This window comes from Lytechinus variegatus, chromosome 3 (assembly GCF_018143015.1).
Source record: "Lytechinus variegatus isolate NC3 chromosome 3, Lvar_3.0, whole genome shotgun sequence".
In the NCBI taxonomy this organism is placed as follows: domain Eukaryota; kingdom Metazoa; phylum Echinodermata; class Echinoidea; order Temnopleuroida; family Toxopneustidae; genus Lytechinus; species Lytechinus variegatus.
The window spans coordinates 44,505,052-44,518,331 of NC_054742.1; the positions used below are offsets into that span (position 1 = coordinate 44,505,052).

Genomic DNA, 13,280 nt, shown 5'->3' on the forward strand with positions numbered 1-13,280 from the left:
CGTTTACGTAAATTTTATCCACTGATCTTTGTTTTTGCCTCGGGTCTGATCTGAGAGCTGGGGTAGCGTGTAAACGCGACGCAGGATAATACGCGAGCCGAGTCTGCACCGTGAGCTAGAGTAGCGTGTAAACAAGACGATCTACGCCTAGGGTAGGGGAAGTTCACCCTGACAAAAAGTTTATTGTAAAAATAGCAGAAAAAATAATAAAAAATATTGCCGAAGGTTTGAGAAAAATTCATCAAATAATTAAAAAGTTATTAGAATTTCAATTATTTGATTTGTGACGTCATATGCGAGCAGCATTCCTACATAGCGAATGGTAAAAAATCAATGAAATGTCATTTTCTAAGAAAATTGAAAATGGTTTTCACTGTAAATTTTGTATATCAATAGACAAATCATTTCACACCCGATAATGAAAAGAAAACAAAATTAAGTCATCAGGAACCATACAAAATTTGAAATTCATACATTTTATATTACATAACACATGGGGCAGCTGCTCGTTTATGACGTCACAAATCCAAAATTTTAAACTCTAATAACTTTCTTACTCTTTAACGGATTTTCCTCAAACCTTCACCAATATTTTTTTACTATTTTTACTGCTATTTTTCCAACAAAGTTTTCTTCAGGGTGAACTTCCCCTTTAAACATGTTGAAACACAGTGCATGTGAATATGCAGGGTTTGTATGGCATTGATGGTTGGTGCTCTTTTTTAACTCCATCACATGTAACTTTGAGATCTCTTTAGAACATTGTTATGTTAAAATTGAGAAACATCCCCGTAAGAGGATTCAACATCTGACCGTATCTACTCTACGAACATTGACAGAAGTGTGCCGGTTCAAAGGTGAAGGATTTCGTTTCATGGTTGATCTCTTATTCTTCGAAAATTCTCCTGTCGTACACTTTAAGGCATCTTTTATTTCTGTTTGCTCCTCCTCTTCTTCTTCTACCTCATCTTTTTCTTTTTCTCCATCTCCATCTTCTTTTTTTCTTGTTCATCTTCGTCTTTATTTTTTGAGTTGAATTCTTCCTTTACAAACAATACAAGCTCTTTTCAAATACATATAAACCGTAATATAGATTGTGAATTTCCTCTCCTTTATTGAGGTTCCCTCACCCCACGATGAGTGACCTCCACCCCCCCCCCCACCGTATGCAGATTTTTTTCCTAGAGGCAGGGCGCGTATCAATTTCCAAAGAAATGTGTAAGCGAGGAAGCAAAGCGACCGAGCTGTCATGGGGGTGCTTTTGCATTTTCTTGAGTGAAATTGAAGGATTTAATGCACAAGTTCGAGAACCCCCCTCCCCCTCCCGCTGCGTACGGCCATGCCCCCGGGAAACATACCGAAAAAGTGGCAAATAGCAGAGTATGGCGAAGCACACCTGACTGTAGAGCTAAAAAACCACGCTTTCCAATAGCTTCCAGGGTAACCTTATGCCCTTTTTACACAGGATTATCTTAGCCCCGGACTATCGCTAACCCCGTACTATCCTTAACCCCGTACTATTTTTTCTCCTTTTCACACATGCCAAATTGTTATTGCTAACCCCGGATAAGTAATGCTTGCTTTTCACATACGAAACTCGCTAACCCCGTACTAGTGGTTTTTGTCGATCATTCGTAGTACAAGTACTTCACTCGTACACTTTTTACACACGCTAAAATTTCTTTAACCCCGTACTATAAGTTGCCATTTAGCCCCACCTATAGAACGGGGTTAAGCTTATAGCCCACTTTCGTTTTACACTAGCGATCTTAACCCCGTACTATCTCTCTTAGCACTGCAATTGCTGGGATAACCCTGCTTTTTTGCAGGGCCAAATAATCCCGTACTAAAGGTGGGGTTAGCCCACTTTGCAAAAATGCTGTGTAAAAAGAAAGTGGGCTAAGCTTAACCCCGTACTATAGGTGGGGCTAAATGGCAATTATAGTATGGGGTTATGGAAATTTTAGCCTGTGTAAAAAGGGTATTAATCTGTTTGACTTACCCTTTCCCAGGAATCGTTGCCGAAGATATCGACATCACGGAACGGGATGATGTTAATGAAAGCATATTTTCCGTTAAGGAGGTTCAAATCGTACGCATTGAGCATGATAGAACGTAAAGTGTCTCCATCAACTGCCAAGAAGATGACTGTGAGAAAGGAAGAGAACAAGAACGAGAGAATGAGTGAAAAGAAGAGGTGAAAGAGAAGGAAAAGAAAGAGGGAAATGGGGAGAAAGAGGAAGAGAAGAATATGAAAAGAAAATGAAAAAGTTGAATAAGATTGGCTTGAGAAAGGAAAAGGGACAACAAAAATGAGGAGGTGAAGAAAGAGAAGACAAAAAAAAGAAGAATCAGGGGGAGAACAGAATATGAATGCCAAAGAACGAGGGTTATAATCATATCACCGATAAAAAAAATTAATTCCCATATCTCTAACAATGAACTATATAACTGTTTACTCGGTTCGCATAAGTTTTCTGAATAATGATTTATAGAACACATTAACTATTCAGACATCGTCAAGTACTAGTATATATTTAGGGTTTATGATAGAAAGGACATTACTCTACTGTTTATAAGAGCCCTATTTATCATAACGATTTCCTTGATTCGGAAGGGTCATAAATTATGACTTCTTAAGATATGGTACAGAGTCAAATTAATTTTCTTCGCATAGTGTTCGATATATTTTTTCCATGTCCCAAGAATTAGTACCATAAGATAAGGGTTTCTACCATAAAATGTCAACGGTCATGATAGTGGGGTATTCATTCATTAATAAAAGTCAAGTATATGACCGTATTCATTTATTGTTATATTCATCTTATCTTACACCATGTTTACTGCATCTACCTACATTAACATATAGTTGGGTTTTTTCTGGCTCAGTTATCACACGCATTTTGGCTTATTCAGTGGTCAGAATAATAATTTCGTTGTTTTCTTTTTTACTATTCGTCTTCTTTGATTCTGAAAATAAACTTTGTTTTTTTTATAATTGAATAAAATCTATTGGAAAAATAGAATTGAACTGATATCCTTTACTCATAATTTATCCTTGTCATTATCTGTCTTTGAGCATATTAATGTGATATTTCCAGATAGATCAAGATAGATTAACAAAACACAGAGTTTGAACCTGGATTGCTTCTTCTCCGCTAATATCTTGAAATCTGCCCCAACCCCCCACCCCAGAAAAAAGTTGCAAAAAATGGCATACGTTCCCTTGAGTTGCTACAAACCCTGGCAGAAAAGAAAATACGATTTATTTTTTGTCAGAGGGTTAGTTCACAAATCCTTCCATCACATTCAATATGAATGCCTGATTGCGGTATATAATTCTCATCATATAGCAGGGGCGGATCAAGGATTTTCCAAAGGGGGGGGCACATTTTCGGAGGAAAATTTTGACAAGCAAAAAAAAGTTAAATATTAATATTTCGTCCCCGAAAAAAATTGACAAGCAAAGCAAAACTCTGCTTCTCAAGGGTGGGGGCACGGGCCGGCTGTTCCCCCCTGGTTCTGCCAGTGATATATAGTATCACATGGCTGCCAGGATGACTGGTGAAGAGATTGGGATTTCAATCTTGTATTTATTAGAGATCGATCACCAAGAAAACAGACGCAATTGGCTGCGTATAGATTCTTCTTCTATTGACATCAAACGAGGTTTAATTATTTTTATCCGAGCAAAAGTCACGCTCCTTTCATGAAATAACCCAGTTTGGAAGAAATTCATGTGTGCGATTTTCCTCGAATCGATGGTGTTCATTTTGATGTCAGCAACTTGGGAAATTAAACAGAATGCAAACCAGAATGTCCCTTCAATTCCTCGTCTCAATTTTTTTTATCATGAGCTCAAACCATGTCATGATAACGTAATGAAAGTCAAGTGACGTTAATAGCCTTAACCCAATTAAGAACATGCTTAAGCACATTAAAGTTGAAGAGCACGGGGAACACATGCAACATCTAAGCGCATTCAAGATTATATACATGTATGCACCATGAAGCCAATACAAACAACGTTTGCTTTTACTTTTATTTTTTTATGTTCAACACTTCTTATTTCTTTATTAGATAAAGTTAATTATAAACAATCGTACATATAATTTCAATTAATTTGAAATACAGTATAGAGTAATAAAACCAAATGCATAGTTGTTTAAAGCGAAAGATAATCGAGTTTTTTTTTACTATGACTTCTAACATTAAATTGCTTTCATTTTCTAAAGTTTAATGATTTATTGGATTGTCTGATTTTTCCTCATTACAAACGGCATGGGTAGCACATACACGTATAACTAAATTGGTCACAACCAAAACAAATAGCAATGCATGAAGTTTAAACGAAAATGAGAAACAGAAACATACGTGTATAGATCTGTCTGATCTACAAATCTCACACTAATTCAACTCCACAAGCAAAAGAGAAAAGACATTAGATGGATAATGGTCTCGCTGAGTTGAATTTTGTACTATCTTTTCCATTCATACGGGGAATGTAAAATACATGGGAAACATATGGTTACAATATTGCATGCCTTCCTCTGAAAGACAAGGTTTTTACTACATCGAAAAATCGGATTATACAAAATTGGTATAATCCTTGACCATTTGATTCAATTTTAAATATAAAATGAATTGAGTTGTTCTTTCCCATAATTCCCAGTATGTATATGTATATATCAGTACGTAGCTCTTTTTCTCAACCTGCCGGTGTTCTATTAGGAGTACCACAGTAACCGGTTCTTGGTCCTTTATTACTTCGTATTTTCGCCAATGGCTTCTCAAAATTGTAATGCGGTTGTATGCCGATGATAGCACTACTCCCGCCTTAATTCGCAATGAAGTGACGAAAAAAACCCAGGAGGACATCCAGAGTGTCCCAGTTGGCACACTCTGAGAATGGAGTGACGGAATATTTCTGTATATCCACTAGTGTACGTTCTTTACAATTATTAGGAAACGGGTTTTAAAATCCATGTAAGCTTAATTATCTTGCCGGGATTCCTTTGGTGTCATAATGATTCAATCTTTTTTTCTACCTCCTGCAGTATAGGCGCAAAACCAATATCACAAAAGCTCAGTTGTACACCTCTTACGCAACCTTCACACAAACTGCACTACAGGACGCACACCATTAATAGGATCCGGCAATTTCGGGAATCCCCTTTAGACCCGTACCTAAAATGATGTAATGGTTGGAAAAATATTCATATAAAATCAACGGTGCATATCTGAACAATTTTTTTTCATATGGGCATAGAGAGAGATTACTACTGGATCTGTTCAGTCCCATGGGAGAGCAGTAATTTGTCAATGCTGGGTTTTATGGGAACTTGATTAGTTGCCCAAGAAACCCTGTGAGCACTGTGACTGCAACCGAGTTTGAACGTAGTCTTGGTTTGAGCCCCTGTAGTGCGAAAAAAATCCTGAAAAACGCCTTTTCATATATTTAGCGTTTGAAGGATATTGGATGAACTACCAAATGATAAAGGTGTGGATGATGTGATTATTAAGACTCATTTTTGGCGATTTTTTTCAAATCTCATTTTAACACATGAGTCTATGGGGAAATAGTTAGTGGTGTGTGCCCTACATGCAGCACTCCAAACGGTGCCGATGATCTCCGAGCTTTGCGGAGGACGGAAACAAGAAATGAATGGAGTATATGTAAATTGCTTGTTAATTTCACACCTTGAAATAGTATTGTCGACGGCAGTCTTGTATTGGTTAATGAAAAAATTGATTATATGACTGTTTAGCTGAAGTATTCAATTTCGGTTCATGATCCATCTTTCATGCCACGTACGTAAATGGACATAAAATAATGTAAAGTAAGAATAATGAATCGTCTTCTAAGTTAATATAACAAACGTAATTCAATTAATTACAATTAATAACAATACTTTCCCTTTTTACTTCCAACGTGTTCGACCGATCAGAAGCGTATACTTCCGATTTTCTCTTGATTTTGTTTTAGTTTCGAACAAACTGAGCCCTTACTGCAACATATACCCCTGATAAGATTTACAGGTAGAGCATATACCAAAAGAGGTTGATAACCTATCCATGTGAAGCGCCTTTAGACCTGTTGTGAGTAATATACGCTATACAAGTAACGTTCATTATCATTTTTCTATCCGGCTTTCCTTCTATCTGATGAAAATGGCCTATTTGTTTTGTAGTAGTAGAAGTAGTAGTAGTAGTAGTAAAAGTGATAGTACTAGCATATTATTATCATTAAATCATGTTTTTGGTTAACATTAAAAAAAAATACTCGAAAAGTGATGACAATACTATGGAAAAAGTGTGACAATGAAAAAAATTATATTTTGTCTATTTCTTAAGTGTTAAATAAAATCGTTCTGAATTGTACAAAGTCTATACACGGAACTTTGCTGTGCCCTCCTTCGGAGTAGTGTCCACCCCCCCCAAAAAAAAAAATATCTTCAAATAATTGAATTGTACCGTTGAAACTCTATTTGGCAGTCTATCTTCCAAGAAATTTGGTAACTCGATCGTTTTACTTCCTTAATCTACCTCTCTCTCACCCATTTCCCATCGTACTTCGATGAAATCTAGAATTTTCAATGCTGGGAGCAATTCATATGAGTCAATACACACAGTGGTAACACAGGAAAGAGGTCTTCATCAAACGCTGTCTGAACGAGCACAGTTAACCCAAATTAGAACCCCCCGGAAGAGGATCAGAATAGAATCAAACTTCCTGATGCCCGTGAATTATTGATGATTTCACTTAATGTACCGTTCAAAATATGGTCCAAACACATAATTTTATGATCGTGTTTACAACCAGCGAAGACTGCCATGGAAAGGGGGTCGGACTTCAACCTCGAATAAAAGCGGACAACTTTCATCAAGTGCCAAGGAATGGCAAGGAAGTTTTTTTTCCCAGAGGTGGAAATGCAGGCAGACACATTTTTATGAAATCGTTTTCTTCTCTATAACGTATGAATTCTCCGCCAAAACACATCCACAGTCATCAATTTCAATTGTAGCTTATTTCGTCATGAAGAAGGGAACGGACTTGAACCTCATCTAAATAGCGGACTACTTTCATAACGAGTTATTGATTGCCAGTGTTGTTCTCTCCCATAGACTTGTATGACCTGACCCAGAGAAAGATATTTGTTATTATTATTTATTGCATCAAGTAAAAAAAACATCGAATAAAATTTGTAAAACTTTATATTCACAAGTATATCTCTTACGTTTCCCCATAGAATTCACCAGTACGACAATACACCAGACGGTGGCTTGTACTGTTTCCAGAAGAAGTGCTTCGTCAGGGGAAGCGATCCACGGGCACAGTGCCCCCACTTTTCGAAGCACTATAGTCATGATAGTGCCGCCTTCTCTGAAGCAAAAATATTCCATTACAAACGTGTTAAGTACCTTTTTCATCTTACCCGTTTTATGTTCTGATGATGAAAATATATTTATTTGCACCCATTTCCCCTTTTGACGTATTAATGTCCTCTTTTGGGTTTGTCCCCCAAACGAAAACAAAAGAAAATACGATAAGCCACCCTGAACCCTTTATGATTTTATTAGGTTTATCAAATTTGAACATTTTCTGCTGTCTGTCACTGAGAGTGGGGTAGACATTCTATATTGTTTTAAGATTAAAGAGAAAAAAGTGTCCTTTTTACGATGCCACCCCCACTTTCAACTTCGCTCCTCCGCCCCATGTATTGTTAACAGCCATCGATGAAGGTGGAAAAGAGGTTGGACTGCATCCTCCAACGGCAGACCTTTTTTGATAATGTTCATAATGATAAAGTTGTCAATGAAGGTATATTTTTTCTCATCAGAAGTGCAGACGATGGAAGCCAGTTTCCTTTTCAGTCAGAAATGGCAATTACAAGAAAATATTTATGATGCAATATCCATATACCTGTCGAAGGAAATGTAAATCTCTTGATAGTGGAATTTTATTGCATTTTTCTATTTGAAAGGCCTTAAGTCGATTTCCATCTAGATGAGACGATAAATTAACATTCCTGACAAAATCACAACTTTAAAAATTCACAATATTCATAACTCTTTTTCTGCTTAATGTTTTTTCGTGAAACTCTTTTTTTCTCATTTGTTTTCTTATATTAAAACCAACCTGTGGTTGACTTCCCCATTATATGGATTGTGGATAGTTATCAATCTTCTAAAGGTCTGGATATCATTACGATTGCACATATCAATTGGTACAATCAGTATTAACCCTCAACAGTGTATAATAAGATGAAATAATGTAAATAGTGAATTAAGCTTATGTGGTATTTTATGTTGAATGGAATGGGGGTTCTGGAATGGTATATCATCACCTAATTCAAATGTAACGTCGTGCATACAACTCGAAAATCCTTCATAGTTCTAAATTTTCTAAGGCAAGAAATAACAAAAAAGATTCGACACAAAATAAAGTACGTTCTTTAGAAATATAACATCAAATCGGATAAAATAAATCAATGAACCACCATGACCAATATCACAATAATTACACTAAAAATACGTAAACGACTCTTTTCATGCATTCAAACATTACAAGGTGCAGATAAATGCCACAATACCATTTTCTGGAAGATAATAGAAAGTCCATGTTTTGAATACTAGCAGATAAGGGTTGAAGGACAAAAATTCATCCGAAAATTTTCCGATACTGAGGTTATTTAGAGGCTGGATTTTTTTTTTTACTTTTTCATTAAAGACTTTAAGTGAATTCCCAAATGATGATTATTTCTGCATTTAATCGTAGAATAATCATTCAATCAGCATGAGTTCAAGTTAAGGTCGATTGCATATCATTCCCGACGACCTTGTGAACATGGTCAAACCAATTACTGAACAATTGCTATAGGTAGTGTATATTATACAGATATTGCCTACCTAGAGTTTGAATATAACATTTCCTCTCCCCGACGGAGTTATATTTTTCCCAAGGGATTATATTTTGCCCGAAGCGCGCAGCGCTGAGGGAAAATATTATCCCGAGGGAAAAATATAGCTTCGGAGGGGAGTTGAAATGTTATTTATTAAAACGATAGACCATGCAATATCTGTTATATTATATAGTATGTGGATTCGCCATCAGAAATTGCATCCATCATCTGGCTCAAACCCGAAATTCTTGCTACAGCTCTGATCCATCTACGTCATAATAGATTTTTTTTTGAAAATACATCAAGCGCGTTCTTCAAGCAATCGACGCGTTAACATTAGCGCGTACATTACGCAACTTGTATTCAGCGAGTGACGTCACCTAATACCGTGTTTACACATGACTCGGCTCGAGTGTTGAATCCTCAAGCAGGGTCGAACGCTGCGAAGAGGGCATGCTGTGATCGCGTTTATACGTACATATAAAAAGGCGAGTTCAACACGGCTCGCGGATCTCGAACGGAAGAAGAATTATGACGTCGCAAATTAAAGGCGGGAAATTCACCGCCGGAATCGAATCTTGTCCGTGCGAACAACAACAATGCCAAAAGTGAAAGCGCGCGCAGTGACCTAGGTCAAGAGGGTTCGACACGGCTTTCTGTTTACACACGAAAAAATTGCCGAGTCTGACTCGGCTCGCGGGTTGAAACCTACGATTTTGGCGGATCAAAAAAGCCGTGTTCGACACGGCTCGCGGATCACAGTGATCGCGTTTACACAGCATAAAATTGCCGTGTTCGACACGGCTCGCGTGTCGAACCCCCGAGCCGTGTCCCTTTGTAAACACGGTATTAGTGAATATAACGCCGCAATTGAAAATACTACGCAGTATATTCCCTGAGGTAACGTCAAAACCTAGAATATAACAAATGCGATCCTCGCAGCTATGGTCACGTGATTGCCTATTGACCTATCACTGATTCGAATCTACATAACCTATGTAATATTATACAGATATTGCCTACCTAGAGTTTGAATATAACATTTCCATTCCCCGACGGAGTTATATTTTTCCCAAGGGAATATATTTTGCCCGAAGCGCGCAGCGCTGAGGGAAAATATTATCCCGAGGGAAAAATATAGCTTCGGAGGGGAGTTGAAATGTTATTTATTAAAACGATAGACCAGGCAATATCTGTTATATTATATAGTATATGTGGATTCGCCATCAGAAATTGCATTCATCATCTGGCTCAAACCTGAAATTCTTGCTACAGCTCTGATCCATCTACGTCATAATAGTTTTATTTTAATACATTAAGCGCGTTCTTCATTCAATCAACGCGTTAACATTAGCGCGTACTTCAACTACCTTGTTGTGCAACTTGTATGCAGCGAGTGACGTCACCTTAGTGGATATAACGCCGCAATTGAAAATACTACGCGGTATATTCCCTGAGATGACGTCAAAACCTAGAATATAACAAATGCGATCCTCGCAGCCATGGTCACGTGATGGCGTATTGACCTATCACTGATTCGAATCTACATAACCTATGTAATATTACCAAATATTACCAAATATTACATAGGTTATGTAGATTCGAATCAGTGATAGGTCAATAGGCAATCACGTGACCATAGCTGCGAGGATCGCATTTGTTATATTCTAGGTTTTGACGTCACCTCGGGGAATATACTGCGTTGCATTTTCAATTGCGGCGTTATATTCACTAAGGTGACGTCACTCGCTTTTGCGTAACAAGGTGATGTACGCGCTAATGTTGACGCGTCGATTGCATGAAGAACGCGCTTAATGTATTTTCAACAAAAAATCTATTATGACGTAGATGGATCAGAGCTGTAGCAAAAATTTCGGGTTTGAGCCAGATGATGAATGCAATTTCTGATGCCGAATCCACATATACTCTATAATATAAAAGATATTGCCTGGTCTATCGTTTTAATAAATAACATTTCAACTCCCCTCCGAAGCTATATTTTCCCTTGGGAAAAATATAACTCTATCGGGGAGAGGAAATGTTATATTCAAACTCTAGGTAGGCAATATCTGTATAATATTACAAGATTACATAAAAACTTATTACATTTTTTTTTCATTTCGTTGCAAAGCGATTGTAATAATTGTACTCAGGTTTGTCCTCAACAATTTTAAGAAAATGCTACACAAAATAACAATCCTTCTAGTGACAATCATGTAGAACTTAATAGAAACGATGGGTCCCGTTGCAGAAAGAGTTGCAATCAATCGCAACTCTAAAAATCATGCGCAACTTGATTTTCAATCAATCAACCGCGCGCATTTGGGACTTGCGCTTGATTTTTGAGCTTGCGTTTAAACGCAACTCTTTCTGCAACGGGCCCCTGTTTTTTATAAGCAGAGATGATTCCGATCAAAACTAGTAATACAAGTCTTATATCTTACCATGTAATGGGCTGATCAATACAATCATTCAGTCTTTTGGGGGGAAAATCTACATCAAATTGAAAAGGAGGGAGAGTGTGTGTGTGTGACGGTAGGGGTGTAAGAAAGGGTGAGTGGGGATAGTGGGGATAGTGTGGTGTGTGTGAGGAAGTTTGGGTTGACGTTTTGAGAGGTTATTGGATTTTTAAAAATCAGTTTCTTAAATCTGATTTTTCTTTTATCGGAAAGAGGCACGTTAAACATATTTTCTATAAATGAATATATAGAATAGACAGTTCTCATACCCGACTACATTGGCTATCTACATAATTGATGGTGTATCGAGTTCAATTTGAGGTTAAGTCCATGTAAAAGCAAAAACATATTAATTTAATGATAATCATTATAATAGAACTAATTGCTAGGCCGTTATGAATCCATTATAACTGGAATGCTAATGAACGTTTCAGTAATAAGCGGGTAATCACATGCTGATGTTAAGAGAAGGTGAGCGAAAAATTAGAAAAAGTGAAGCAAAAATGAGAATGTTGCACTTGAGAGGTGTCAAGTTATATAATGTATAAGGAACATGTTTAACATTTACTTAGGGGGGACTTGAGATGAAAGAAATATGTTGGGAGACAGAAAATATTTATAACAAAGTCTTTATTCAGGGTCGGAGGGGGAGCAACTGCATGGGCGGGGGGCTCCAACATGCGGGTTTTTTTCATCCCTATCTCCTTGGTGGGGCAATTGGATGTATTACGAAATAGAGCGAGAACAACGCATGAGCTCAATTAATTAAAAAAATCCTTAACAGATACTCTATCACACTCTATGACATAATCAGACCAACCAAAAAAAAAATAAAAAAAAATAACGTAATTGCTAATTGGAAATGGTACCATCCCTCTTCGTAGAGATATTGCCTAATAAAAAAATATGAAAAGAAAATGGTTTATTAATACGGCACAAAACAGATGTTAAGGAATAGAATGTAACATGTAGAAGTAGAATAGAAAGGGAGGAAGGGTGGGGGAGAGGAAGCTGGAGACAAGAGAAACATAATGAGAAGCTTAGGAGCTTATCTCTTACGGAATTCTCTAAATTATTCAACACCAAGAAAATTCATGATTCGTAAATGTTCCCATTTGGTTTTATCGAAATTACAGTTTAAGTATACGCTGTTCCAACACAGGGATACTAATTTCGTTTTTCTGAATGAACTCATTTGGCTGTCGCCACTGAGAGTTCTTTGGTGTCAAGATGTCAATCGAAATTTTACATGGGAGGATATTGTGAACAGACTATGAACTCATGAATGTGACTCCTTGCTTCTTACATTAACAGAATAACAGTTAAAGGGGTACCCGGGCTGAAAGTGTTTATATCTAAATAAACAAAGTAAAATTAACTGAGCAAAAAATGCTGAAAATTTCATCAAAGAATGATAACAAAAATAACAAAGTTATTGAATTATCAGATTTTGTGAAAAAAATTACATGCACGTCGTCATAAGTATTCATTAAGGAGGCTGATAATGTCACATCCCCACTTTCCTTCTTATGTTATTACATGAAATCATAATAATTTCATTTCTTCGTACAAGAGTCAATGATATGTCTCCCTTATGATAAAATAAGTTGCACTAATGAATGTCTAATGCATTAAATCAATTGTCAATCTGACTTGGAGGCAAAATTAGAATAGACATGATATCACATAACAAAATCCAAAAGAACAAAGTGGGGATATGATATCATCACTTTCACTGATTATTCATGAAGACATTCACATAACTGTTTCACTGGTATAATGCAAATCTTTTAAATATTTTTTTTTAAATCCTAGTCCGATTTTGATCAAATTGTCAGTGTTTTGTTAGTCTGATATTTCTTTGTTCATATCATATATTTTCAGCCTTTAAGAAAATGACTACACATTTACTAGCAAG

The 13,280-nt window shown here is 36.8% G+C and overlaps 1 protein-coding gene across 1 annotated transcript in view; it reads right to left on the reverse strand.

Moving 5' to 3' along the window:
* LOC121412035 (atrial natriuretic peptide receptor 3-like) overlaps positions 1-13,280 on the reverse strand; it is a 30,628-nt gene that overhangs the window by 10,401 nt on the left and 6,947 nt on the right. The window contains exon 2 of the mRNA XM_041604946.1: positions 2,003-2,148. Within this exon, the coding sequence (XP_041460880.1) occupies positions 2,003-2,148 (146 nt within the window). The remainder of the gene's footprint in view (positions 1-2,002; positions 2,149-13,280) is intronic.